At 41.3% G+C, this 26,664-nt stretch overlaps 2 protein-coding genes across 6 annotated transcripts in view; both read right to left on the reverse strand.

Moving 5' to 3' along the window:
- Positions 1 to 7,874: 7,874 nt before the first annotated feature.
- CLDN12 (claudin 12) lies at positions 7,875 to 19,248 on the reverse strand. 4 transcript variants are annotated; one of them, XM_056334704.1, is made up of 5 exons: positions 19,081 to 19,248; positions 17,918 to 18,031; positions 16,344 to 16,410; positions 14,525 to 14,744; positions 7,875 to 11,860 (listed from the first exon to the last, which is right to left on the reverse strand). In XM_056334704.1, the coding sequence occupies exon 5, from the start codon at positions 11,830 to 11,832 to the stop codon at positions 11,095 to 11,097; it is 738 nt and encodes a 245-aa protein (XP_056190679.1). In that variant the 5' UTR covers positions 11,833 to 11,860; positions 14,525 to 14,744; positions 16,344 to 16,410; positions 17,918 to 18,031; positions 19,081 to 19,248; the 3' UTR covers positions 7,875 to 11,094. The 4 variants fall into 4 exon arrangements, with proteins under 4 accessions (XP_056190679.1, XP_056190678.1, XP_056190677.1 ...); XM_056334703.1 differs by lacking the exon at positions 17,918 to 18,031; XM_056334702.1 differs by lacking the exon at positions 14,525 to 14,744 and having other exon boundaries at positions 19,081 to 19,246.
- An 818-nt stretch (positions 19,249 to 20,066) lies between these two features.
- Positions 20,067 to 26,664, reverse strand: part of LOC130147969 (GTP-binding protein 10-like) — a 66,538-nt gene continuing 59,940 nt past the window's right edge. For both annotated transcript variants that reach the window (XM_056335961.1, XM_056335960.1), the window contains 4 exons: positions 23,574 to 23,681; positions 22,988 to 23,065; positions 21,923 to 22,046; positions 20,067 to 21,159 (listed from right to left, as the gene is read on the reverse strand). In XM_056335961.1, the coding sequence (XP_056191936.1) occupies positions 20,942 to 21,159; positions 21,923 to 22,046; positions 22,988 to 23,065; positions 23,574 to 23,681 (528 nt within the window). In that variant the 3' untranslated portion in view covers positions 20,067 to 20,941. The remainder of the gene's footprint in view (positions 21,160 to 21,922; positions 22,047 to 22,987; positions 23,066 to 23,573; positions 23,682 to 26,664) is intronic.

Consider the following 26,664-nt stretch of genomic DNA (forward strand, 5'->3'; position numbering starts at 1 on the left):
CTGCTGAATAAGAATGTGCATCTTCACATAATTATCCTTAAGAGTGTATTCAGATTGTAATAAAATGTCTCTTACAACTATCTTCTTAAAATTCAAAGTATGAATAATACCATTTTATAGAGGAAAAGGTGCAGCCACAAGTTCAGGCTATTTCTCAAGGTCAAATAGAGAAAATTAGATCTTCCAAGTCGATATCCACCTTCTGTCCTATAATAATCACCCTTCCATAAATAATTTTCACGGAAACAGAACTCCTAGAGATCCTAATAATTAGATGTGGTATCATAAGCAGATTAGCTCCAGTCCTACAAATACACAGATAGCAGATATTTGCAGGCATTAGAACAATGCGGTATAGAGGGGAAGTTACACTACTTTATTCAAGGTTTTGCAATTTTGCTGTAAATACAATGACCCAATTTCATCTTTCAGGCAAACCCTGAGATTAAACCAGAGATTAAATTGGCTGTTAAACGGTCTTAATAAATTTAGACATGATCAGCTGAATACTACTGGGACAGTTAAAGTCAGTCAATCTTCTCAATTGATGTCGGCCCTTGCTGTCATGGAAATGAGATTTGCACCCAGGGTGATTTTTGGCTGGCAGAGAGGAAGCCTAGGGGAATATACAGGATCAGTTCAGTATCTCTGCTAAGGGTGGTGGTAAGTAGTAGCTGATTTCCTTTGGTTTTCATTGCACAATACTCAGGCGACCACACATTCGATATTCAGGAAGTAAACGTACTGTTCAACGAGTACATAATTACTCAATTGTCTTGTGGCTATACTGAGAAATAAAAAAAACTTTTAGTCTCATCAAAAAAGGCACATAATGAAATTTTTTGCCTTCTGACTTTCACAGCACGTTACATATGACAGTTTTTTTGAAAAATAATAGTTGCTAATAGCACTGCTATGAGCACTATTCTGCAGAATGGTTAATAGTACTGAATCACAGTCAAATTGGATTATAATCTATTGTTAGATTTGTTGTAATACTACTGTGAACAAAATGACAAGCCAAGTGCTTCAAAACTTGTATTTCAGTAAAATCTGGCAATGCATAAACAGCTGTTAACATTTAGTCCTAATGTTTAAAACAAGGGAGAGCAATGTATTTTCTATCATAACATGCGCTGAACTGATCACTGCTATCAGGGCTAACTGATTTATTTTTGAAAGCGTTGAACTTATCTAGACAAAGACTATTTGTTAAATGCAGCGTTTAATGGATGGAAGGGCTGATTTGTTTTTTGGCTGAGCAAGGCTGCACAAAAAATGGACAGAGTGTTTGCTGAAGAAAAATAATGATTGGGACTTTGGCATAGAATATTGTTTAGATGTCCCAAACAGGCCATTTGGTTGCAGTCTGGGTAATGACAGGAGTCGCTGGATCAGAAGAGACTCCCCTAACCACTTCTCTGCTCAGTTCTCACATCCCAGCTGCCCCCCATTCTGTGTGACAACTTAAGCACATACATTATCTGTTGCTATAGGTTATTTTAAACTAAAACACCTTACTGTATTAACTATGTGCAAAAAGACTGTCCTGCGTGACCATTTCTGCATCTACAGGACAGACTATTTACAAGCATCTTATCTGCGTGCAATCTAGTAAATTCTGTGGCAGGAACCACTAGGAGTCTCTAGAAGGGCCAGGTTCTCCACCCAGGATGTTAAATGACAGGTTTAAGTGTAGAAATTTGTCTTGGCACAGCAGGAATTGCCTGCGAGGAATCCCAAGGACTGTCTGAAATCCCCACCTGAACATCTCCCACGAGAGTTAGTCAGATCCTTTGTTACAGAGGTATTGAGGAGCTGGATCTGTCACCTTGTCTTTGCACAGCTGAGTATCTCTTCTGTCCAGGGACTAGCTGAGGGTTCCTAGACCACCCAGGGAGTTAATGAGTATAACCCACTGAGTGTGCACACAGGAACATCCCTAACACCCAGCTACACCACAATTGTAACTAAAGGACGGCTTGACTTTCATCCATGTGTCTCACATAAAACTTAAATTCCTTCCACAGCTCTTGGCACAGCACCTCTGTAATTGAAAACTGTGCTGAACAGTATTCATCCAGCTGTGAAATAAGATAGACAACCCATGATTTCCTGTGGGTGCCTCCCGTCTTGTGCTTTACTGGGCACAGGCTTTCCCTGGGAACCTGGCTATAACGCCACACGGATCACGCTGTTTTGCTTTCTGCTGTTTAAAATTGCTGTTGCTCTCCAGAGAAATATGTTTCCATGATTCTGCTTTTTTTTCCTCAGAAAGAATTAATGTAATGAGACTTAATTGCATGGTTTGTATTCATCATTGGCTTTGCCTTATTAAATCTCCTCAGTCATAGCTGGGGCAAGAGAGACTCTGTAGAGCTGCAGTCAGCTGGGGTGGGGTAAACAGGTCACAAAATGGAACAGCCCAACAAAAAAAGGGTCCCGTTGCATTCCAGCAATGAATAAGTCCACTCAATTTAAACTATTGGCTTGACAAACTGACAGAAAATACCCCTTGGCTGCTATTTCCCAGGCCTTACACCTAACTTCTGAAAGATTTCTTCTGTTAAAACTGGTAAAGATCAACTAACAATTTAATCCCAAAGCATGGGAGAATTACTTAACCACACAGTTGCTCTTATTTAGTCCATTTTCTAAACTGTGAGAGGACCAGATTTTTTCTTGGCATTTCACAATCTATAGCATAGGAGTTAACAGTGTCTTTTTCTTAATACTGTGTATTTCCTGGCTTGTCAGCACTTCAGCTTTTCTTCCCCCTGCTGCAGACTCAGATTTGGTTCAGAATGCTGTATAGCTGTGAACAGACTGCAGTACTGGTATCTCATATATCTCTATTCTGATTATTTTCAGTATAAAGTGCTAACATAATTTGCTCCTTGAATAACTGAAGTAATTCCAGTTGTAATACCAAAACATCTTGGTTTAGCTTTGATCTATCTTCCTTTCTCCATCACCTTAATTAAGGCTAATTAAGAAACTGTCTGTATCGAGTTATTTTCCCGGAGTTCTGACCAAAACCAGTTCTACACTGTTGCAGAAAAGGGATCCCTTCTGTTCTTTCATATCTCCATATTTAAAAATAGGAACGTACCGTGCCAGCACACATCCCAGAATTACTGAACATGGAATCTCGACTGTAGGAAGTACTTAGAACTTGCTCCTTTGCAGAAGTTCAGATACAGAGAAGTTAGTGTTGATTATCATGTTACTTAGTTTCACAATATAGACTCACCTATATTACCCACAGCAAAGAACTACTGTTTCAGAAAGCGGTAGCATTACCAGTGTTCCAGTGGACACAGACAACATTCTGCCCAAATTTCTTTGCTTGTGGGATGGATCTGTGATGTCAAGGATCCAGGAGTTTACAAACATCTGCCTCTACACACCAGACATTTTAAAAACTCAGATCGAATCCTTGTTTTGATATAGAGATCATTTTTTTCTAGAAAGTAGGTGACAAATTTGTTTATGGCTGGATCGTATACTGAAAGGAGATTTAAAATTTAAATCTCATGTCCAAATTTCTGGTGTTTTCCTCCATGCCTGTGCCAATGGAAAAGGAAGTCCTGCTTTCTGCTACATTCTCCTTTCTTATGCTCAGTCACAGTTATGCACTTACCCAGCAAGAGACACAATACGCATGGTAGTTGGACACAGACAGTATTTTCAGGAAATATAATAATCACTTCAAACCAGACAGAAAGCTTTTACGAGCTCAGTAAAGCAAATTAATAGCTTTCAGCCATTAGGAACTTGTGTTTATTCCTGTTAGGAGGAAGATGTGACAGCTGGGCACAGAAATAAAGCAAAGAAAATGTATTAAATGGCTACAGTAGAGGACTGTCAATCCCAAAACAAAATGCCAAACATTGTAAAAATAGCTGTGAGAAAAAATAATTTCCAGAACCAACACAAGAAGCACGATCAACTTCAGTTTGCTAATTTATGACAGTATTCAAGCAAATCCAGTTGGCTGCTGTGTTATCTATAGTAGACTATGCAGAAGCTTCTACAGACCCTCATGCCATCTCTGACACCCTGCAAAAATAAGGTGTCACCTGAGACATTGTCTCATAAAAGATGCCATCTGGAGGGCTGTGGTGGAATCTGGACCCAGAGAACCGACTTGCCTGTGCTAGGAAAGCAAGGAGAACAGCCTGGAATTCTTTTGGGAGTGGGGCTGCCCACGAAACAAAGACAGTTATGATGCATAGAAAGTGTCTTAGGAGAAAAGGACATTTTCTAGGGATGGAAACCATCAAAGGCAACCTTTCTTCTCAAGAAATGGTAATTTACTTAGCTGACCTGAGAGTCAAACCCAAAAGCTGTAGGGGTTTTTGTACTTCAATATGGATACACAAGCAGCTCAGAGGCATATTTCGCATATTTCATTAAATTACGTTGTTTTTACGTTATCTATCTAATATGACTTTTTTGAGTTTTTTCCTGTGTTTTAAACCAAAAAATCTCTGTGATGTGTTTGAATCTTACTGTGGCTAGTGAAATCTAGTCCAGGCAAATTCTGTTCTGCCCAGTGTGCAAGATCTCCTACAGGAGCTCTAAGCAGATTAGTGCTGAGAGCCTGAGAAAATTACAGCTCTCAGATGACTTCTCAAGTGAGGCATACAGGCATCGTCCGCTAAGATTAGTGGTTCTCAAGGTTCTCATAACTCCTTGGCTAATTAAGGTGCAGCCACGTGGCATTTGAAAGTGTACACGCAAACTAACTGGAACTAATGTACCATAATGAATGATGAACTCCATAACCCAGCGGCAGCTGACAAAAGAACTGCTGAAAGCCCCACCAGCACCTCAGTACTTGCTAAGCTGCAATGCCAGAAACCTCATGTGCTGTGGCTGCCTACGTGCCACCAAGCCTGCAGAGCCAGCTCTTTCCCAGTTGGTAACACTGGCTCTCCAAATTATTTGCAAGGGAAACATCCTCACCTCTGCAGTTGTGAGGGTCAACAGCATTTGGTCAGAGTTGCAGGTGGCAAGTCAGATCTGAAAGTGCCCGCACCACAGGCCTAAGGAAGAACAGAAAGGTGAATATTTTTCTGGGCTTGTATTCTTAAGGCCTTCTCTGGGAGAAGTGTAATTGAATCAAGCAGGACAGGCAGCCGCAGAAGGCAGCCAGATTTGTGCAGTCTGATTTGTCTGCAGCTGTACTGTAAAGAAAACACCCTCCCACTGAGCCTGTTTTGTGAGACTAACTCCTTGTCAGCTGCTTCCTGAGGTGATACTTTTGCCAGGAAATTCAGCTTGTCTATAGAACACCTTAGCACAGAAGTAGAAAGAACCTGAGCATTTTATTGCTGCTGATTAAAGAGTCAAAACAGTGCAGTAAGTCATCCATGATGCTGAGTCTTCAAACAGATGTAACACTAAACCGTTTAGATCTAACCTATAAGCTAACGCAAATATCTTAACATCTGGCAGTATTCATCTATTAAAAAATTAGCTCTTTTCCTTACTAATATCATTATCAGTGGAGATTTCTTAAAACATACATGGCTTAAGGCAGTGTAATCTTCAAATTCAATAAAAAAGTCAGCTCTCTCTTATGCTTCATTACTTTTCCTTGCCATACCTTCTTTTTCTAACTGAATTAGGATGAAATGGAAGAAGATGGAACAAACTCTGAAATGTTTTGAAACATGATTTTTTGCCTTGCTAATAAACATCCAATTTTTTTCTCAAAATGCAGCATTTTTCAACAACTTCTACAATTAATAAACATGACCCCCCTTAAAAAAAATTCAAATCAACAGTCTTTCTTATGTAAATTGCTCATTAAGTTTGAAAACAAAGGTCTCAAAGTAAGGCTTCATGAAGAATCAATGTAAAGCTGCCATCTTGCCCTTCTGCTGCCACCCACATATTCCCGCTGCCTCCTTTGTGCTGGCAGTAAAACTCGTGACCGGGAGGCAGACCAGATTAGCTGCCTGGGAGGCTGAAAACTAAAAAAGCAGAGAAGATAAACTGCAAAAGGAGCAAGAAGATGGCATTTCATCTTCTGGTAGCAGACTATATTTACATCTGCTTAAGCCCATCAAGAAATCACATGCTGAAGCCTTTTGAATAGTAGGTCAGAAAGCATCTGCAGTTAAGATACATGCAGGACCTGTTTTAGGAAACATTTTTTACATAACTGCTATTATTTATTTAAACTCCAATGTAAATTTGTAAGTGACCTTACATGTTTGTTTACGAATATGTTGTGGCTTTGGGAAAAAACCTGGCGCAGTAGCCATGGTTACAGACCCCCGACCGGTGGAAGTGCTGTAATACAGAGACTGCAGAGTGCCAAGCTTCGGTGCTGAAATGCCACCCTTGGCAGTGGTGGCTGCACAGCACCTTCTGGCATGGCATGTAGCTAGAAGTGCTGCTCAACACTTGGGTCAACATCTGTGGTTCCCAAGGACACACGCTGCTTGGCAGTACTCATACACTGTGTTTCCAGTCTGCTTATCGTATTCTGGGAGTCTTTGGTGCTGAGTGAAGCTCATTCAAATACTTAAGAACTTTAATTACGTATTTTTTTCTTTGTTAGAACAGAAACTAGGACAACATTCCTGCTACTGATGTCCAGCTTTCTGGTCTCCTCAAAACAGCCTTAACCACTCATACCCTCCAGCTCACAATTTCTCCTGCCCTGTGCTCAGCCTTTACATCTCCTTGCAGCTGCTACACCCAAAAACCAAAGCTCCCATCCCTAGCAGGCTAAATACCTGAATGAGCAAACCGACTGTTTGGAACATAGACAAAAAGCAGTTTTGAGATCAGAAACCACCCTCTTACCCTTCAATGAGGCTTCTGTCCAGCTTGATGAATGCTGATGCAGCAGCATAACAAAAAGCATACAAAAACACTTATGCGATTTCTAAGGTGTGTTACCTGCCGACTCAGACCAATGGATAAGTAACATTACACACCTGCTGAACCACATATGTGAACACAATTCCTGTGAAATAAACCAAGGGAAAAATCTGCCAAGAGATTTGTTGCCAAGGAGCGCAATGGGGAAAGGCTTGGTACCGAGTCGCTGTAATGCTGCTGAGCTGCAGTTGCCAGGAGCAGCATGCACCAGAAGTGAAGCATCACTAACCACTACCGCTATTCTGGACCGTCGCAAGTCCCTGGGATGCCAGATCAACTTCCTCACGCAAGGCAGCAGCATGCTTCCAGCTGACAGCACAGCCAGCACAGCAGAGGGGAGCGGGCCAGGAGGATGGCTAATGCCACTACCACCTGCCTTGTGTGACACCAACACATTGTCATTCTTAGCAGTCTATGAAAAGTAACACAGCACAGAAGTTCTCAGCTGGGTTAGCAAGTCGTGCTGGTTAAGCGACGGTTGAACGAGCCGCAGAACTGACACAGGGAAAGAGACGCGGGGCTTCGGGTGCAGGGCGAGGGCTGTGCTCTTTTCCACGTCACGCTGATGCTTTGGCTCTGCTATGGGGCTGAACCAGATCCCGGCCCCCAGCTCCCATCCCGGCCACAGGCAGAGAAAGGGGATCCTCTAGATTAAGGGAAATCACTCTCCTGCTTTTAAAGGGAAAAGAAATCCTAGAATTTCTTAGGACTAGCTTACAGGAAAAGGAAATTATAAGTAACAGTCAAGCTTTCAGAAAGTGGCAGAAGGGGTGGTTTGGGCTTTTGGTGGTTGTTTTTTTTTGGTTGTTTATTTAAAGCAGGAGTCCTATAAAATTAGTGAGTTAAAATGCAGTATACACAACATTTTAAGCCTGTTAAGCCATCCGAAAGTCTGGCAATCATTATCAAAACAGGCATAGTCTTTCATATTTTAGCAGCTAGTTTTTTCCATAAAATTAATCAAAATAAAATGCATCTTATGAGACTGTTTTATTAAAAATACGTATCTTTAGTTTCACATAAAAAGAACCAACATTGTAATTAAACACAATTTAAGACGCTGGACAGGAATTACTTGGAAAAAATACAGGCTCCTGTAATCCCAAAGCACCGAGCCTTTGACTCCATGAGCCACAAATTAAAATCTTCCTGTGCTCAAGAGCCAGAGTGCCTGCCCTGCACACAGCACAGTGCTGAGGAGCGAGCAGCTGGTCAGAGGCAGGGGTGCTAACTGCTCCACAGCAGCTGTTCTCTGGCAGAGATACAGGCGTTCCTCTCCCCAGATCCAGGGAGGCCTGTCACTCCCCAGCCCTGCTGCTGGGCATGATGGTAACCTTAGCAAGAGAAATGCTGGAGTGGCACCATTTGGCTCAAGCGTCACAGGTTGGCCACCTCTTTCTGTAAAGGAGGAATACAGCACAACACTTCCAGTTAATTTCACTTAGGATCCAGCAGAAACTCACGTTAACAGCACTGTTGAAAGAAATCCAGCTGCGCTTCGGTGATACATGATGCAATGGTCTTCTTAATAAAACTACGCTGGAATCCACTAACTTTTGGATCCCCACTTTTCACAGCTCAGATCCATCTCAGACTTTTGGAAAGACACAATTTTCAAAGCAACAAGTTATTAGCTTAGGCAGCAGCAATACTGATTGAAAGTTTAGTGCATAAAAATCAAAGTCATAATACAAAAGAGCTGTCAGAGACATCTGCTATTTAAAGTGTAGAGAACAAAACACTGGCTGCATTTACTCTCTCATAGAAAACATCAGTTTGCCAGGCTGCCTCTCTTGCTCTGGAGATGCTGAAGATTCAGCTCCTTTTAAAGTCACAGAGAGATGTATTCATCCCTCCAAAATGACCAAAATGCTTTGTAAATTCAGGCTCAAAAAGCATACCAGACACTGACTGTAAACTAAACATTTACTGGCCAATTCATAACTTAAGCAAGGCACAAAGAAGAAAAGACACTGGAGCAATGGGGAAGCAAGCTGACATGAAGTGGCAAACCAGTGCTTTGACCTGACAAAGCATCTAAGGATACAGGCAGCTGAAACAGCAACAGTATCTGAAGTTGGACCACCACAGTAACTGCAAAACAAAGTTCAATTTTGAAGAAAAAAAAAAAGCAGGCTTGCATGTCATTATACATGTTCTAATCCCATACAAGTACTGATCTGATTAAAAGAAAAAAGATACTTCATCTAACATCATACCTTGTAAACCTAAGAGGGTATTAAATCCATGTAACTTTAGAAGCCTACCTCGTTAAGTATTCTTTATCATCTACAGCGTTAATTCCTTAGACTGCAATTTAATCAAGCACTCTGTCTGAAAGGCCTGTCTGTTTATTGACTCTGCTGGGAATTTACGACAGGTATCAGTGTCCTCACTCAGTCCACTGAAGTCTGAGGTCTACCAGTTAAAACACAATGATTCCTCATACTGTTACCACACAGATTGTAACAGAACAAGATTTGCTCGGCACAGCATTTGTTCCTATTTCTAATGCATGGAAAAGGAACAAAACTGACTTTCAGGATCTCAGATGAGTTTGCAGAACTGGAATTAAAGAAATCTATTTAATTTTTTAGCAATGAAAATCTGTTGTGGGATTAATACAAATATAACTTTCCTTACTGGAATGGCATCTTAAACAGAAGAGCTTAATTTGCCAAAGTCTTGGCAAATCAAATACTTGTCTTAATTGTAACACTCTTCAACTCACTGTCATCAATTTTCCAAGTAGTTTCAAAGCCCATATTGAAAAGCTTTGAACCTTGGGGCTGACCTGCTCTGCACCTTAGAAGGAAAAAAAAAAATATTTAAAGACATCCAAGGTTGGGAGTCTATAATCTCTCCTCATCCTTGTAGAGCTACAATGTGAAGTTCACGAGTTACTCAAAACCTCATCTTACAGAAAACAGGAATGGGAAACTTTGTCCAGTTGTGAAGTGGCAGCATAGGAAATAACTGGACTTTAACTCAATTTTAAAATAGCTCAACTTGAAAAGTGTTGAAGAACAAGGCTGAAAAGGTTGTCTTAATCAGTAATTATATAAGCTACAGCATGAAAACTCCAACAACCATATAGATCAACTCTGAAAAATACACAAGCTCATTGTTACTTTTATATACATTTAACAAAAAAAAAAAACCAACAAAACACAATCTAGATTTAAAAATCTCTCCCTGGGGTTATAAACCCCTTCCTAGAGAGATGTTGTTATAGCCTGTGTACAGTATTCCAAAAGAATCTTTCATAGCCTTCAGAATTCTTCATGGTTTTCCTAATCTGTTTTGCAATGAGTGACAATTCTCTCCAGAACCGAGTAATACTTCAAAGCCTACTTGAAAATCCATCTTTAAGATGGCCTTCAAATAAAATATTCAAGCTTCTAACCAGAATTTTTACATACAAGTGGTTTTTGTTTTAATCACAAAGTAGATCTAGTGAATTTGCTAACTTACTGAAAAAAACTAGAATAAAATTAAAAAAAATGTTTCTAGCCTCCAGTAATTCACTAAATGCTATTACAGTACAGAAAAAATTATTAGTTAAATCAATTTTATTTCTTCTGATAGCTACTTTGAAAATAAAGGGTAATATGACAATAATTCTATTTCCAAAGTTCAGAAGCGGGTAGCTTTTTGTGTCTGCAGTCGAAAACAAAAAACAGTGCTGCAGAACTAGTCAGTCTGCCAAATACCCTTTTCAGACATCGCATCTTGAAATACACGTGTCTAGAAGAGAAACTCAGTGACCCCCTGCACCTGGTTCCACTGCCTGCATTTGGATAATGCATGGGTGCAAGGTCCACCTATGCAGCTCTTACGATGGGATCAGAACCTAATAATAGCTTATCGGACAGCAAAAAGGTTCAAACCTGCTTTGACCTCAGTAAGCAGAAGGATGAACAGACACCATTGTTTAATGTACTGTCCCAGCACCAGCAGCAATTTTATATGTAGTGAGCTCAGTTAAAAAAAACACACCAAAAAAGCAGTCAGGAAGTAACACACCAGAACAGCAACCGACTTGCTGAACTCAGGTCTCCATTGCTTTGCACCTTGGGAAACCTGACCTTACAAATGACTATGCTCAGTGCAAGGCAGCAGAGAGAACCAAGCCTGCAATTTTCACTGTTTGAATGAGCACAAGAACTTGGCTTCCAAGACTCTGTCTTCTTAAGATGCATGTGTCACAACAGGAATGTCAATTTCCATGGCAGAGAGGCGAGAGCGTGCAGAATACGGCTGAGAGGCATAGCTGTGCATGCTAGGGGCATGGGAATAGAGGGGCTGCCAGAAAGGAGAAGGTAGGCTTTTACATGCACAGTACCACAGACACAGCAGAACGGAAGTGAAAAACAGACCGCCAGCACTGGCAATGGCAATAAATACAGAGATGTCAAAGCTAAAGACAGGCTCATATTTTCTGTTCAGATAATTGTTATAAAAGATGACCCAGATTGATGGAGTGAGACAAATGGCACATGCCAGCAGGAACAAGAGGCCAGCCACGAGATGGCAGCCGGCACTGTTTACAAGGCATTTGGCCAATTTGATGTTTGGCACGCTTGATACAAAGGCTGTGTTACACATGCCAATCAAGCAGAGAAACAGAGCTGAGACGGCAGTTAACATACTCAGTGGAAGGGCAAACTGAAGAACACGCAAATCCAGTTGATCGACAGCAGTGTACCACTGTGGGTCATATATCACACAGTCTCTGCTCCCATCAAAGCGAGCGCACTTAATCCAGAGTCCCGTGTAAATGGTCACATTCCTCTCATTCTTGTTGAATGTGTACAGTCTCATTTGCCTCCAGTTTGGAAGCAGAACTGCTGCAAGGAGTCCAGCTACTGAGGCTGTTCCACTGAGGAAGGCCAGTACGGTTGCTGCATGAACATCCCGGCAGCCCATGCTTGCCCACAGAGGTTGTTTTCTGCAACTAAAAAGAAAATTTTTTTAAAAATAAACATCAGTAGGTGAAAGTTTATGGATTTGGGATGGACTACAGTCGACTTGTGCCAGGTTAATAAACTTGTATGGCAGCTGATTCTTTGCCTTACACACTTATGCAGAGGTAACACTACTGAACTCATGCTTTAATGAAATGTTAGATTATTTCACAGACCGTTGCAATTGCTCAGCTGTCAGACTGCCAAATTTGCTGCGTTCAAGATAAAAAAGGAGCACTTGAATACGCAGCTCTACGCATCTCTCACCTTGTGTTGCTGCATGGATTTTTACAGAGGCCAGGTGGAGAGGACCAACCACTGAGTGAGCGTGTTTTAAGAAGTTCATGTCTTCTCAACTGGCCTTTCTCTTTAGCCCAGATGTAACATTAGACTGTGTGTTCAATCCTACCACACTGCTGTGTGAAAGGGAATTGCTTAAAATCAACAGCATTAGCCCAGACAAGGAATGCACATGTAGGCAGTTATACACAATTTATATAGGCCAAATTGTTGATGAGAGCTGCAAGGTAGGAGAGAAGGCTCTGTTGAGTAATTTACTATGAACTTTTCAAAAGCAACCAACAGTTCTTCCATACTACTTCTGCCTTTCAAAACCAGCTGTCTAAGCACACAAACAATTCCAGAAATCAGATGGCTTTTCAGCTTTCACCTTTTCCTTTTCAGAGCAAGTATTAAAGAATACTGCTTCCTTTTCAATATAACCACTGCCTGTATACCTAGTATAGCCTCTTGCCTGCACAGACCCTGCGAAACAGTCTCAATGATGCATCTTAGAAAAAAATCAAACGAAAAAACACTCAAATTGAGTAATCTCTTCTCTGGGTGCTCGAGATACTGCAGAGAAGCCTAATACATAATAGGCATCTGAGCATCCACCCCAGAATGTACTTGAAGCAGAAAACTAAGAATTATAGTGCCTAAAAAATGAGCAGATACTTGGAACTCACTGAGCGCCATTCAGTCATGAACTCCTACTGAAATTTCTTTCCAAATCATCATACTGCATTGTGCTTATTTGTCTAAAGTCACTAACCAATTCTTTAGGTACCAGAAGTTCCATCTAATGCAGATACAAATAACTGAGTACCTGTATCTCAGAAAGGTTACAGACACTGTTGCAACCAAAGAGGAAACTGGATCTGATGCCTTACTATCCTTCTACACGTGCTGACATCGAACGCCCAGGAAGCTCTTAAAGTAAGGAATTTCCGTGTATACTGGAAGCAGACTACAAGCATTATTATGCTATACAGCCAGCTAGCATTTTATTGATTTATAGACAAATAAATAAAGCCCAATTTTTTTCCTAAGAAAAAACTAGGCATTTGTTCACTTGTTATGCCATCTAACCCTGAAGGATTGCAATGGTATGTGGGTACCATTGAAGTGCTGATTATACCCTTTTAAAGCAGCACTGCTGAGAAGAAATAAAGACAACCACATTTATAGTAAAAATGCACCTTATTCAACAACAAGATAGCATTACATTTTTGCGACGAATAGCTGACTGTGGGCAAGCTACTGTTCTCATGCCAGTACACTTTTACAGATAGCAGAGTCATTAATAGGGTAGGGAGACCCAAGACTTATTTCCATTATAATTGATTTAAAACTATGCTTAACCTCAACTTCAATAAGGTCAACACAACCAATTTGCAAGGAAACAGAACTATAACAAATGGGCTTGAGGCATTGTGGGAAAATTACTTTGGGGGGTGGGGATTAGAGAAAACTGGGACCAACAGAAGTGCAACATTACAGAAAGCTTTTTAGGGTAAAACACAGCTATTGCCTTCAGGATGGTTGGCATGCACGGCATCTACTCTACCACAGCTCCTTAAGCAACACACCCTGCCAGCTCATCATATGATGATGGGTGTGACGGAGGGTGGAGTGGAGACACCACAGCCAGGCTCTGTGGTACTCCCTGCAGGAAGAGGAACCTGATGTTCTGATAAGCTGCACAGCAGTTGTCACATGAAGAATGTACGAGATAATGTCTGCTGCTGAGCTGACCATTGTGGTGAAATGACTTTCCTCAGATGAAATAATCTCCTTGTAATACTAACACACCCCTCCACCCCAAAGTTACCTTGGAGGCAGGTACTTACTACTACATCTCATTGGGTATGTGACACCAATCAGTAACAAAAATATGTATGACTAGAGTCACTCAAGCTCCACCTAACTGTAAAGAAAATGGACTGGTCCTGGACTGAAACAAATCTAAACAGGAGGAACTGCTGTATAAACTCCCAAAATACCGTACTTTGATTTAGTGTCACAAGGTTAGGTCAAGCTGACCCACCCTCTAAAGTCCTACCTGAGGATGCAAACTAATTTACATTGAAAGTGAAACTTTTAACCAATCCTGTATATGATAACAAACATGCAACGTACTATGAAGTATATAAAGTGGAAAACTGAGGGGAGAAGTTAAGGAAGACTCCATCGTAACTTCTGGGATCAGCTGACAGGCTGAACCTGTCTTCTACCCCACAGGGATGCCTACTGGGTAAGAACTTTATTCTATGACTTACTCATGCTAGCTGTTATTAAGTGCATTGTTTTAAGCTTGTTTTGCAGTCAGCGTATTATCACCAGCAATCTTCAAACCTTACTCTGTCACAAACCTGTATTTTGTATAATAAAAATCTTGAGCTGAAGTTCGTTTTGTGTAAGCCTCTGGAGATTTGACTGGTTGTTGTAAGGGATTTGATTCAGTGATGCTGTCAGTGGGGGTCCCTGGATAGGTTAGTTGAATGACACTCTGATGCAGCAGGCTGTCAAAATGCAGGCGGCAGACAGGCTGGTTGGACACAAGGGTCTTGTCCTTCCTGGGAAACTGGCAGGCTGATCAAATATAAAGGGTTTGAGGAAACCTTCCTTCTTAACGCAACAGGGTAAATATAATATAGCATCACATTTTCTTCTCCTCAAAGCTCAGTACTTTTGCTCTTCCATAAAGAGGCTGCATCTGCCTGGACAAAACTTCCATGCAGGCAGGGCACACTGAGACAGAGCTCTATGAGAGGCCGCTGGAATAGGCACAAGACTGACCATTTTCAGAAACCCATTGTTTCTGCAAATTCACTTGCAACAGTAGATGATGAAAATCTGAGGAGAGTTAACGCAGAGTGGGCAAGAAGTGAAGTTCACCCATATTCTCTAATACAAGAGGGTGGAAGAAAAAAATGGGATATTTTCTTTCCTTCTACATTACCAAGTACAGTTATGGCAAAGACTATGCAGCCAGGATTTAGGACAGCATGGGGAAATTTCTATTTTTCTATTACTTCTGCTGTACCAGTTGCATGGACAGAAGGCTTTAGTCTCTAGTTCATCCTATGGTTGCCAGTTATGTTTACGCCACCCTGCATACCTTGTTCTTGCTGGCTGTGCCTGGTAGACGCACTAAGGGTGTCTGTTTTGGTTGGGTTTTGTTGTTGTTTTTTGGAGTTTGCTTGGTCTGGGGTTGGTTTAGGGTTTTTTTTGCTTGTTGTTGGTAGTTTGGTTTTGAGCATTTTTTTGTTTCTTTTTTTTTTTTTTTTTAAAAAAAAAAGCAGACAGAGTGCTTCTCTTTGGGTAGTGTCCTGGTTTCAGATGAGATGGAATTAACTTTCTTCTTAGTAGCTCAGTCAGTGCTGGTTTTTGGATTTGGTTTGAGAATAACATTGATAACACTGGTGGTTTTGGTTGTTGCTAAGTAATGTTTATACAAAGTCAAGGACTTTTCAGTTTCTCAGGCTCTGTCAGGGAGAGGGCTGGAGGGGCACAAGAAATGGGGAGGGGACACAGAACAGCTGACCTGAACTAGCCAAAGGGATATTCCATAACACAGAACGTCATGCTCAGTATATAAACTGGGGGACTTGGCTGGGGCCTGCCGATCGCTGTGTGGGGACTGGCTGGGCATTGGTCAGCAGGTAGTGAGCAACTGTATTGTGCATCACTTGGGTTTTCTTTTCCTTTCCCTTTGTCCTTTATTCCTCTCCCTTTTATATTATTATATCTCATTTTATTTCAATTATTAAATTGTTCCATCTCAACCTTTTACTTATTTTTTATAAAATTTCACTTATTTTTTCCCTTGATTCTCTTCCCTATCCCACTGGGGACAGGGTGGGTGGGGACTGAGTGAGCAGCTGCATGGTACTTAGCTGCTGGCTGAAGTTAAAGGTAGGAACCTTCCTACCTGTAACTGCCAATACCCAGGGTTCCAGGTAGAAAGGGAAAGACATAGAAAATAGCTCATTTTCCATTTAGAGGGTACAAAAGGTAAGTGAATTTGTAGGTAAGTTAATCCATGATCCCCCCCATCACAGGAAACTCGTCCCCTCTTGCAAATACTGCTAGCTTTATAGCTGTAATTACAGCTTCAGTTACAGATCCTTGATTAAGACAATAACAAAATAGATGTTATCTTAATTAAGATGGATCCTCTGTACTTACCAGCAGTGTGTCCAAGTCAAGAGAAACCTCAGCAGCTTTTAGAAGTAGGAAAAATGTGTTACTGGATCTAAGAAACAGAAGAAGGAGCAAGTCAACATCACAGTTGTTTCATGCAGTTCCAGCAACAGTTTACATTGTGACTCAGAAATACAGAAACTCAGATATGTCTACATTTGACCAACTCCATCACCCTTCTACAATTTCCTTTTATTTAAAAACCAAAACTCAAACTATTTTTTCTCTTCTCCCCAGGATTTTTCCCCAGAGCATGTTCTCTATCTACTCATCTGTTTCCATGCAACAGATAAGAAGGGTGCAAAGCCTCCCCTTTCTTATGGGTTTTCCAAGACACGGAGATGTTCACATCCTGAATTTTACATTTCTAGTAAAAAAATCCCAAACATATGAAGTCATATGAAATTATTATTTCAGATGTTACATTCCAGACTGCACTTAAACAGCACCCTGCTGTTTAAGGAAAGGGTGAAATGATTTTTTAATGTCAGAAAACAAAACACAGACTCTAAACTGTTCATATACTTCCGATTCTCTATTCCTTTGTGGCTTCTACACAAAGGTTTCAAGGAAAAGGCAGAAAGGCAGGAAGTAACAGTGATGCCTTTTCAATGGCTGTCCACCATTTCCAGAGGAAGCGAAAGGATCCTCCTGTGGATTCTCTTTACACCCACATCTGGGATCCACACCACTGAGTCCCAACAACTCTGCAGGTCATAATAGGAAAATCACTTTTCTACTGGACAGCATCAGACCTACAAGCATGTCATTAGGTGACTGTTAAGAGCTACAACCTAAAGGTGAGTTTGCTGTACTAACATGTACAAGGACACAGAATTTATTCTAAATGACCTATATCAAAACCTGAAATATTGTAAGATTTGTATATGTGTAGTCTCCTGGGGTGCAACATCAAAAAAATTCTTCTATCAAACCATCTACGCAAGAGAGAGGCCTTACAGCACACACTCATGCAACCTGCGTTTTTCACTAAATGAGAAAGTAAACTTCCAAGTCTGGAATCCTTCAGTATGAAATCTATTGCATACAAGACAAGAAACGCAGACACAATCAGATCAAGCAGCCCACAGGATTTCCACTGCCAGGTTAATCAATCAAGACTGCTATGAGTAAATGGGGCAATTTGGCCAAACTAACTACACAGGGCTGCAGAGGTCAGCTTCAACATGTTCAGCTATATTTGTAGAAGTAGCAGGTTTGGGGTTTTTTTAGCTTCTGTCTCAAAAAAGAAAAGTATTACTTGGAACAGCTGTTTTTACTCAATAACATTTCTGAGCAACTTCCAAGCTTTCTACGCATTTAGCAGCAACTGAAGCCAAGATAAACACACAGATCTCCCTCTGCAGGTTCACACCCCAAAATACCAGCCAGTGCTCAGTAACAACCATAATTAAGTAGAAAATTACTACAGCAAACAAACCCATCAGAAAGGCAGCTGTGCCCTGCCCAGGAGTCCCTCCCATTAAATGATGAAAACCTGTGACCACCAGCTGTTGTAATAAACAGATACAGAGCAGGTATGGAATATTCTACAGTACCTAATTCAGTAAGCCCTCAATTTCTGCAGACCTGGAGTTTCTTTTCTGTTCAGTCCATCTGATTTTATTCTCCATCACTAGTGGTGCTGAACAACTCAGCCGCTTCCAAACTAACTGTCCAAGGGAAGAAAGTACATTTTGGCCATGATATGTAAAATCTTGCCTTGCCTTAGATTCTAGACTGAAACTTCTTACATCCCAAGGACTTTACAACTGTAACACTCCAGGGCCTTATATCTGATCCACAGAAGTTACCAGTCCTAATACCACTTCAGGGACAGACTTTACCATGGCTTCTATTCCAAAGATCCACGTTGCTACAACAGGATAGGCTGGCTGAAGCAGGTTAAAAACTGGTAAATTATTAATTGCCCATAAGGTACAAAAATGAAACAAAGAAGAAGAAAGGCATTTACTAGAGACATAATTCAGTGATTAGTAAAGCCAGCTCTGTTCCCTTGCATGGCCTTGAGAAGACCATAATCTTGAGAACCACCACTGTTCTGTAAAGCCCTACTGGAGAGAGGTCACGTTAAATAAAAGAATGCATTTGTTTATAAATTAACTACCCACAACAGTATTATCAGTTTAAAAAGTTATGAGTTTTGAATAATTGATCACCAGAAACTGGAGATGAACAGCTATCCTGTTTCAAGACAACCGGAAGTAAGTGGTACAGAATCAGGGCCACCAGTCATTTTTCATTCAAGAAATCAATCGCCCTGTACCAAGTTCTACAAAACCCCTATTAAAATTAAATCCAGATGTGCGGGAATAGAATTAATGTTTCTAACTAATAGATTAGGGCTTTGAAGAAAAATCTGTAGCACAGGTAACTGTTTTACCGACCGATTGGGAAAAAAACAGATGGCGCGCAGCCGGGCTGGAAGGGGCAAACACACATACCCCGATGCTCGGCACAGGCCGGGCGCCGCCGGCACCCGCCGAGGAGGAGCCTGCTCCCCGCACCTACCGCGCCGCGGGGCCCGGCCTGCGGGGGGCCCGCCGGGAAGGGGCGTAGGGCCCCCCCCCGCCTAACAGGCCGCACGGCGGCCCCCGCGCGGAGCCCCCGCAGCCGCCGCGCCGGGCCGGCAGCCCCCTCACGGGCCGGGCGCCGCTGGGACGGAGCCGGAGCCGCGCCCGCCCCCGCTCTCGCCGCTCACCTTCCCGTCAGGGCGCGGGGGCACACAGCCAAGGCCCCATCGCCGCCGCGCTGCCGGCCGGCCCTCCGCCCGCCGGAGCCACCTCTCGCCCGCCAGCCCGCGGCCGGCCGCGGGACGCCCGGGGGGTTGTGGGGCTGTAGGCCGGCGCCGCCGCAGTGCCCGCCCCGCCGCCCCGCGCACTGCAACTCCCAGCGCCCCCCGCGGCGACCGCGAGGCGGAGCCGGCTCCCGCCCCCAGGGGCGGCTCCGCGGGGTCCGCTCGCTCCACCCGTCCCCCCTGCAGGGGGCGCTGCCGGCACCGGGCGCCCCGCGGCCGGGGGAACCGGTGCTTTGTCACACCGTCCCCGAATTCGTCAGCTGCTTCGTTAACTGCTGGAGGAACCGGCAGCACCGCCCCTCAGCGGCCGCTCCCTGGGGGAGCGGTAGGGCACCGCTCCGGCCCCGCCAGCTCGGGAGCGACCGCTTTCGCATCTCCCCCTCCCCCCGCCACCTTCTCCTACCTTCGCTTATTTGACTGTCGATACCTTACCCGACACGGTATCTCGCATCTACTCTTCCGGTTCTCCCGCCCGGCGAGCGGGCCGCAGCACCACTGCCCGGGCTCTCGCGGCCCATTCATTACCCATTCACCGCCGAGGCTCACGTAACTCTTCAGACGCTGCAGAAATAAAGCCGGTTCAAATTTACCCCCCCTCATCTATGTGCGAGTTTAAGACCAGTGCACAAAAAAGTATGACAAAAAAAATTCTCAACCACGAAATAAATAGATAGAAAAATAAGCCTGACAGCCCATAGCTAGGCTTTGGTGAAAACATTAGTCCCTAACACAATAGAGAAAAATCAGAATGAGAATCAATAATAATGATAAAAGAATTAGGTTATGAAAAAGCACACCTTTCTTCCCAGTGACTACTTTAACAAGATTTTGAGACACAGGGTTTGGTAATTACACTTATAAAACAAGACCAAGCTAAGAAGCCTTTGATGTATTCAGTCTTATTTTGTTTTCCAATCAATTTATTAGCTTGCAAGTAGAAAACACTCAGCACAATAATGGACTTTGAATTTTTTTTAAGAAGTAAATAAGTGTGCCTGTTTGCAATACAAAAACTGGAATATTAATTATTACCCGATATGCACAGCTCTGTTGAAAAGCAGTCATCATTTTCTTCACCAAAAGGTAACATACACCCACAGCTCCAAAAAAGGAGGGAATCCCCAACTAATTATATTAATTTGGAATCAGGATTTATTTATATGACGATCAAGAGGACTACACTAGGCACAGCAGGTGTGAAAGACATGCCAACGCTACACCAGCTTTGCTTTTTTGTGCTCCAAGTCACTTCCTTGCAGCCATTTGTGTTTTCCTTTAAATCTTAAAAAGTAACAACCCCCCCACAATCCAATGCCTGTCAGCGTAGCAGAACTGGCTCTCTTTAGAAGCACCAGACCCTAGAAAATTGCTCCATCAGAAATTTCCTTTGGTGTTTCTGATGCCCACAGAGAAAATGTGGTTGAACTTGCTCCTTCGCTACCTGTGCGAGTTACGTTCCTTCCATTCATGTCACTTGGCAAAAAATATTCCAGGGATCATCAGTTGTTAACCAGTGCTCTGAGTTGCACACACTTTGGTCTCTACTCTGCTGAGTTGGTAGCCTACGTAAATCAGAAAAACTTGCTCTTTTCCCCACTGTGCTCCACCCAAGTGTCAAAAGAAATTGAGGCGAGGGGGAGGGGGGAGAGAGCAGAGAACCAGGCAGTGGTGACAGAGGGAACAAAAGTTAAACGGAAGGTCTGCATAACAATGGGTTCGTGTACATAGTAAAAATACTAAAACGCGTTGGATCCAGCCAAGAACACTAGCTTCTCTTCATTTGTTCTTCTGAAGTTTGTAAAAGTACTAGTTTCTTTTTCCGATATTCTTCATTTTCCTGCTCTGCTTCCTCATCTATGTATTTTCTTATACATGCTTTCAGTTCCTCAATTCCTTCTCCAGTATATGTAGATATAGGAATTATATCTTTGAATTCAAGTGTATTTGCAGGAATCATTTCTTCTTGTAGTAAGTGTAAGAAATCTGAAAAATCATATTGAAAATTAGTAAAGTCCCCAAATACAGTATCACTACAAAGCCCATAAAATCCCATTAAGTTTATTTTCTAAACTTTAATATATTACAGTAATAAACGTATCTGCAATTAATATAAAGTATTAGTTGCCTAATTAATCTTTTAAAAAAATAGCAAAAGTCTCAGAAGACAAGCACTAACATGGCAGTTACACCATACTTATGATCTCACGGGAAGATTCTATACCATTACTTTCAGATGAATACAAAGGAATCCCAAGTTGTAGAATATGGGAGGTGGAGGGTTTTAAGCCTTCCTGGTTCTCATACACTCCCAGAAATAAGAAAAAACCAACTCCACTGTAATAGCAAAATTGAAGTAAACCTACACAGGCCTGTCCAGAAATTTCATGTGTTTTGGCCAAAGTCACATGATAAACTGTATATACATCAGTGTCTGTACAGGGACTTTCAACAGAGGTTACTGTTACCAAAGATATCTAAACTGGAAATTTACTCCCCTGTAGCACAGCTGGGAAAGATCTTCTAGGATATCTCTATTTTATTAAAATACTTCCCCAACAGTGGTGCCAGTGCTACAAATGTATATAAGCAGAGCTCTAAATGCAGGAAGTGGTTTTAAAACATTTGTTCAAATAATAAATTCAATAGCTGACTTCAGTTTCAAACAACTCCTTGCCAATACTGAGTTACCCGTGATGAAATAGTTATCACTACTTTTGTCGAAGGTAACTGTTGAAAGTTAATTTACCTTGAGGATGCTGTAGCTGTTCCATAAGTTCATTCAAGTTATCCCCTGCACAAGGCAAATCCATTTTATTAATGGCAAGAAGTGCAGGCTTAGTTGTAAGTTCCTCTTTGTACAGCTCCAGTTCCTCAAAAGACAAGTAAGGTTGCCTTACTAAGTATCTGTAGTTCAAAAAATGCTACTTCAATTTTACATCTCCTCTCTCATTTGTTTAATTGCCTACATAGTCTTTCATGCCTAGGCAGCTGTGAGATTGACTCAGGTGCTCAAGGTTGATGTGTTAAAGCAGTCTGACAGAAGAAAACACTGTTCAGTGATTTTTTTTGCTCAAACACAGGAATTTCAGGTAAACAGGCGGGACAATTCTGAAAGCCTCCTATAAAAAAAGTAAGTTTTGAATTTGGTTTTCTGATATCCACTAACACAAAATCAATTTCAGAAAAAGTTCAGATCTATAAAACGCATAAGAAAATTCTTTGGAGAGTTTTAGGATTCTTAAGCATTTTAATGGGCTATGGTTAATATCAGAAATAAAATCACAACCATGAATAAACTAGAAATAAACAGCAGTAGCTGAAATTCATCACCTTAAGTTGTACAGCTAGAGAGAGAAGAGCTACTAACTTTAAAATTACATTAAATGTGTTATTCTGATCAAGCAGGGATAAGAGATGGAAACGCTGTATGCCTGCAAAGCTGGGGCCTGATGTGTCATCTCCATCAGGCTATAAAGTAAGGGCATCAAGGCAGTGATTTAATGATACACATGTATTTTTACTTCCTAAAAACGCTGCCAGACTGGGGAACTGAAAATGATGTGTCTTTTCACCATTACTTGACTGTACGAAATACACCGTATGCTGCCCAGCAGTAGTGCCCAACATAAAATAGAGCAGTTTCACCTGGACAGTTAAAAATACATCATTTTGGGGAATGCTAAGCTTTCTAACTGGCCCTATACCATAAATCCAGAAGACTTACTAACAGCTGAACGTTCTTGATCAAAACTGAGCATCTTTCTTGGCTCATAGGTAACTACAACTCTCAGTTAGGAACATGAGAACTTACCTTTGTTAGGAGCAATATAGTTTCAAAGGCTGTTCTGAACTGAGTCTTAATAGACAGCTGAAACCCAGAAATATCAACCTGAAAAAGTTACACAAAAACAAGCTTTGTGGTATTATGTTCAGTATCATGGTAGTCTCCAACTACTTTGCAGTATAATTGCCCATGTACATGCCCTCATTCCTGGACAAAAACCAGAGGGTAACTATACATAAAGTAACACCGTAGACACTGGAAGCATTAACTAGTTGGTTCTGATAGTGTTTCAGAGAGGTCTTGTTTTTAAAGCTCTTTTTTAAGGTGATGTTACAGAACAAAATAAAAAAATCACCCCATGTTTTAATTATGCTTGGAACACTTCACTGTTCTAAATTAACTGCCAAATTTTAATGGTAAATTCTATTTAACAATTTCATTTATCATCAGTCATTTGAGTGTTCCATTCTGAAAACAGTATTACAGCTATATTTATCATAAAACATGCAAATCACAGATGATTTCCTAAGTTCCACCTACACTGCAACTAAGATGCGTTTTATTTACTGCACTGCCTTTGATTTCAGTAACCTGTAACTTTTATTTAACTTACAACTAAGAGAAGCTGTTTGGTTCTTTCTACATGCTTGAGAAATTTGTGGCCCATCCCTTTGTTTGCATGCGCACCTTCAATCAGTCCTGGGAGATCAGCTACTGAGATCTAGGAAAACAAAAATAATCAAACAAAAAGTTTCCAACAAGCAAAAATGGTGATTTTTAACTATCAACACCTGAACATCTATTATCATTTTATATAAAGAAAAGAACCTAGACAAAGGAATGATAGGAATATGTTTTGAGAGGCTCCTTTTAAAACTACATGTATTCCTTGGAATTATGTTGGATCAGCTCTCCAGCAGCATGCATTGTTTCAGTACATTTAGAATCTATCATCAGAAACAGATTTAAACAAAATGCTACTGTTACAGAGACACTGCGCTCCTCCATTGCCCCATCTATTTATTTATAGCTGTCTGGAAAGTAGAAAACAGAGGGCAGTAACACCTCAGAAGACATCTTGCAAAATTCATCTATAACCCGAGAATAAAACAGGTTCTGAAAGGCAGGAAGATTAGACTGTCATGTTTGTATAGAGTTCATACTGTCACTTGAAAATAGCGTCTGTTCCTTGTGGCTACGGAGGATCATTATTCCAAATGCAAACCTACTTAACATTGTCCCCCTGAGTGTGAGAAGCTCCAAGAATGTGTGTTCTGCTCTTCAACTGAAATGAGATTTTGATTAGTACATCAGCATCCAACCAGAGCTCAGCAAAGACTGCCATAATGGACGGGGAACTTGTCATTTTCTCTGCTGACTGCAAGTACTGTACTCAGTTCTAAAGAAGTGCCAAGACAAACCGAAAAAAGAGCAGAATGCTGAAACCCCCAGTTAATCTGCTCAGTAACTCACAGAAAGCTAAGACAGTGAAGCAAAGAAGAGCAAAAGTAAGGTCTTCAAATCTATCTAATAGCCATTTAGACAGCAAAGGGATACAATTAAACAATACTCAAAGCCAGCACATGGTAACATTTCCATTGTGCTACCCACTGCAGAAGGGGGCTTTATGCTATGAGCAAGTTACACTCCCCTCAGGTGTCATACTAAGTCTTAACCATTACGCATTTCCTAAATATTTTAAGGCTTTCTTCAGAATTTTCCATCTACAGGGACATGAGGTACAGCTGGATGAACTGCAGACTTGTAACTAGAAACAGGGAGAGAGTAACTGAAACAGGAAGAGGGTAACTAGATACCTAGAACAGAAACATCCACTTCCTGGTGTGATGCATTTGGGTGCTGTAGTACCATTGTCATCACCTTCTTCCACAACTTTATCTCTCTTTCAAATAATATTTTTTCTGGAGTTTGTAAAGAAACTCACATTCTCTCAAAACAGCACTTGGTTCAGATATTCTGGTAGAAAATGTAAATGCTTCTGCTAGTTTCTGTGATCTGGTACTAAGACCCGAACCCAGACTCATACTCAGACCCTCTACTTTTGTGTCTCTTGTTTTCCAAGCAGTAAGGACAGGTGGCACCAGATAACTTGTATGTATTTTCTTCTTTATAATGTACTAAGATAAGCAAATTGCTACGTATTTCCTAAAAAACACCAATATTCTGTAGGAAAAAAAGAAGATATAATGAGCCTTTCTCCTGAGCAGTACAGGACAGTCACCTCAACTATTGCTCCAATTGCTTACATTGTTGTTTCCAGCAGCTGCAATACTGAGAGCTGAAGTACTTGCCCTTACTCACAGATGTTCCCTGTGATCACAATCACAGGTTCCATTGATTTTAGAAGAGACATTTTGTCCATATAGTTCTTATCTAGAACCCAACACTGCAGTCTAAAAAACACTGCAGAAACTTGTCAACAAGGGTCATTGGCTATGATATGAAATAGACTGCAGAAAAAAAAGCCAGGAGTGCAAGCAGTTCTCCTGCTGGAGCAAGATGTACCAGTAAGAGCAAGAGGTCCTGACTCATGACTGGTAGATAGCTTTTGCAAAAGGGTATAAACAATCCTGTTACTTGCAGCAGCTTTCTAGGATAAGTTACCCTAAAGTAGCAGGTAAAATGAATATACAAAACATTTCTCTTAGATGTGTGCATATCTACAGGGAATCTGACAAACTAGACTTACTTCCTTTAATACACAGTTTTGTTAGAAGTTTGTTAAATGAAGATTTCCATTTCTGGTTAGAAGCTGATACATCGATCATGAGCTCCTGAATCCCCCTAAGATCATTGCTTCTGAAAGTGAAAAGAAGAATTCTCTGTCTTTTCACATCTGAGAGGTATGCTTTTCTGGTTAACTCATCTGAAAATCTTTTATGAGTCACCTTTTATCTTGGGAGTGATGAATCCAGTACCGCATGTATCATGTACTTCAAAAACAAAACAAAAGAACATCAAAGAAGATTCAATTTTGAGAGATCAATGTTTGCTGTAACCTTACATGAACGTGGGGTCCAAAATTTATTAGTAGGAGTCTCATTTACTGTTGGTTTTCCTGCCAGTGGATACTGTAGAAAGGATTCCAGGCACCACGCAACTATGACAATTTTACCTGAAGAAGCTGGCTGGAATTGTGTCCACAAAAATTAAGGAGGTAGGGCAGTAGCTCCACCAGTTCTCCAGAGCTACAGACCACCACAAAAAGGAACTGGACCCAGGTACCTCAGCTCTCAGGCAGTGCACTATTCCTGGCTGTTCAGGTAATCACTGTCACTTCATACTATTTTAGTTTTTTAGAAAGAAACCCAACAAACCAAACAAAAAACCAAAACACAAAACCCAAACCAAACCACAAAAGGAAGCTGGAGCAGCCAACCCAGAAAGCCAGAACAGTAAGTTACAGTAACTGGGTTGTATCACTAAATTCCCTGCCATTCACTACTGCATATCTGCAGCTATTGGACAAATTTCCCACTGTTTAAAATCCATTCTGAAAGTGACTCACTCACTCCAGAGCGCTCTGTATAGCCAAGTTGCAGAAAATTTGCCTCTTTTTTAAAAGAACAAACAGGTTAATCTCTGAAACAATTATTTTTTTAAAGTCCTAACCTTTTCAAAAGTATACTAGAACACAGCAATCTCAATTCCAGACATAAGCTCATAACTCTAAGATTATAAAG

The sequence above is a fragment of the Falco biarmicus genome, chromosome 4, assembly GCF_023638135.1.
Source record: "Falco biarmicus isolate bFalBia1 chromosome 4, bFalBia1.pri, whole genome shotgun sequence".
In the NCBI taxonomy this organism is placed as follows: Eukaryota; Metazoa; Chordata; class Aves; order Falconiformes; family Falconidae; genus Falco; species Falco biarmicus.

What these genes read in the sequence shown, in the direction of transcription:
- CLDN12 (XM_056334703.1), bottom strand. Translation starts at nt 11,832, where the DNA reads ATGGGCTGCCGGGATGTTCATGCAGCAACCGTACTGGCCTTCCTCAGT.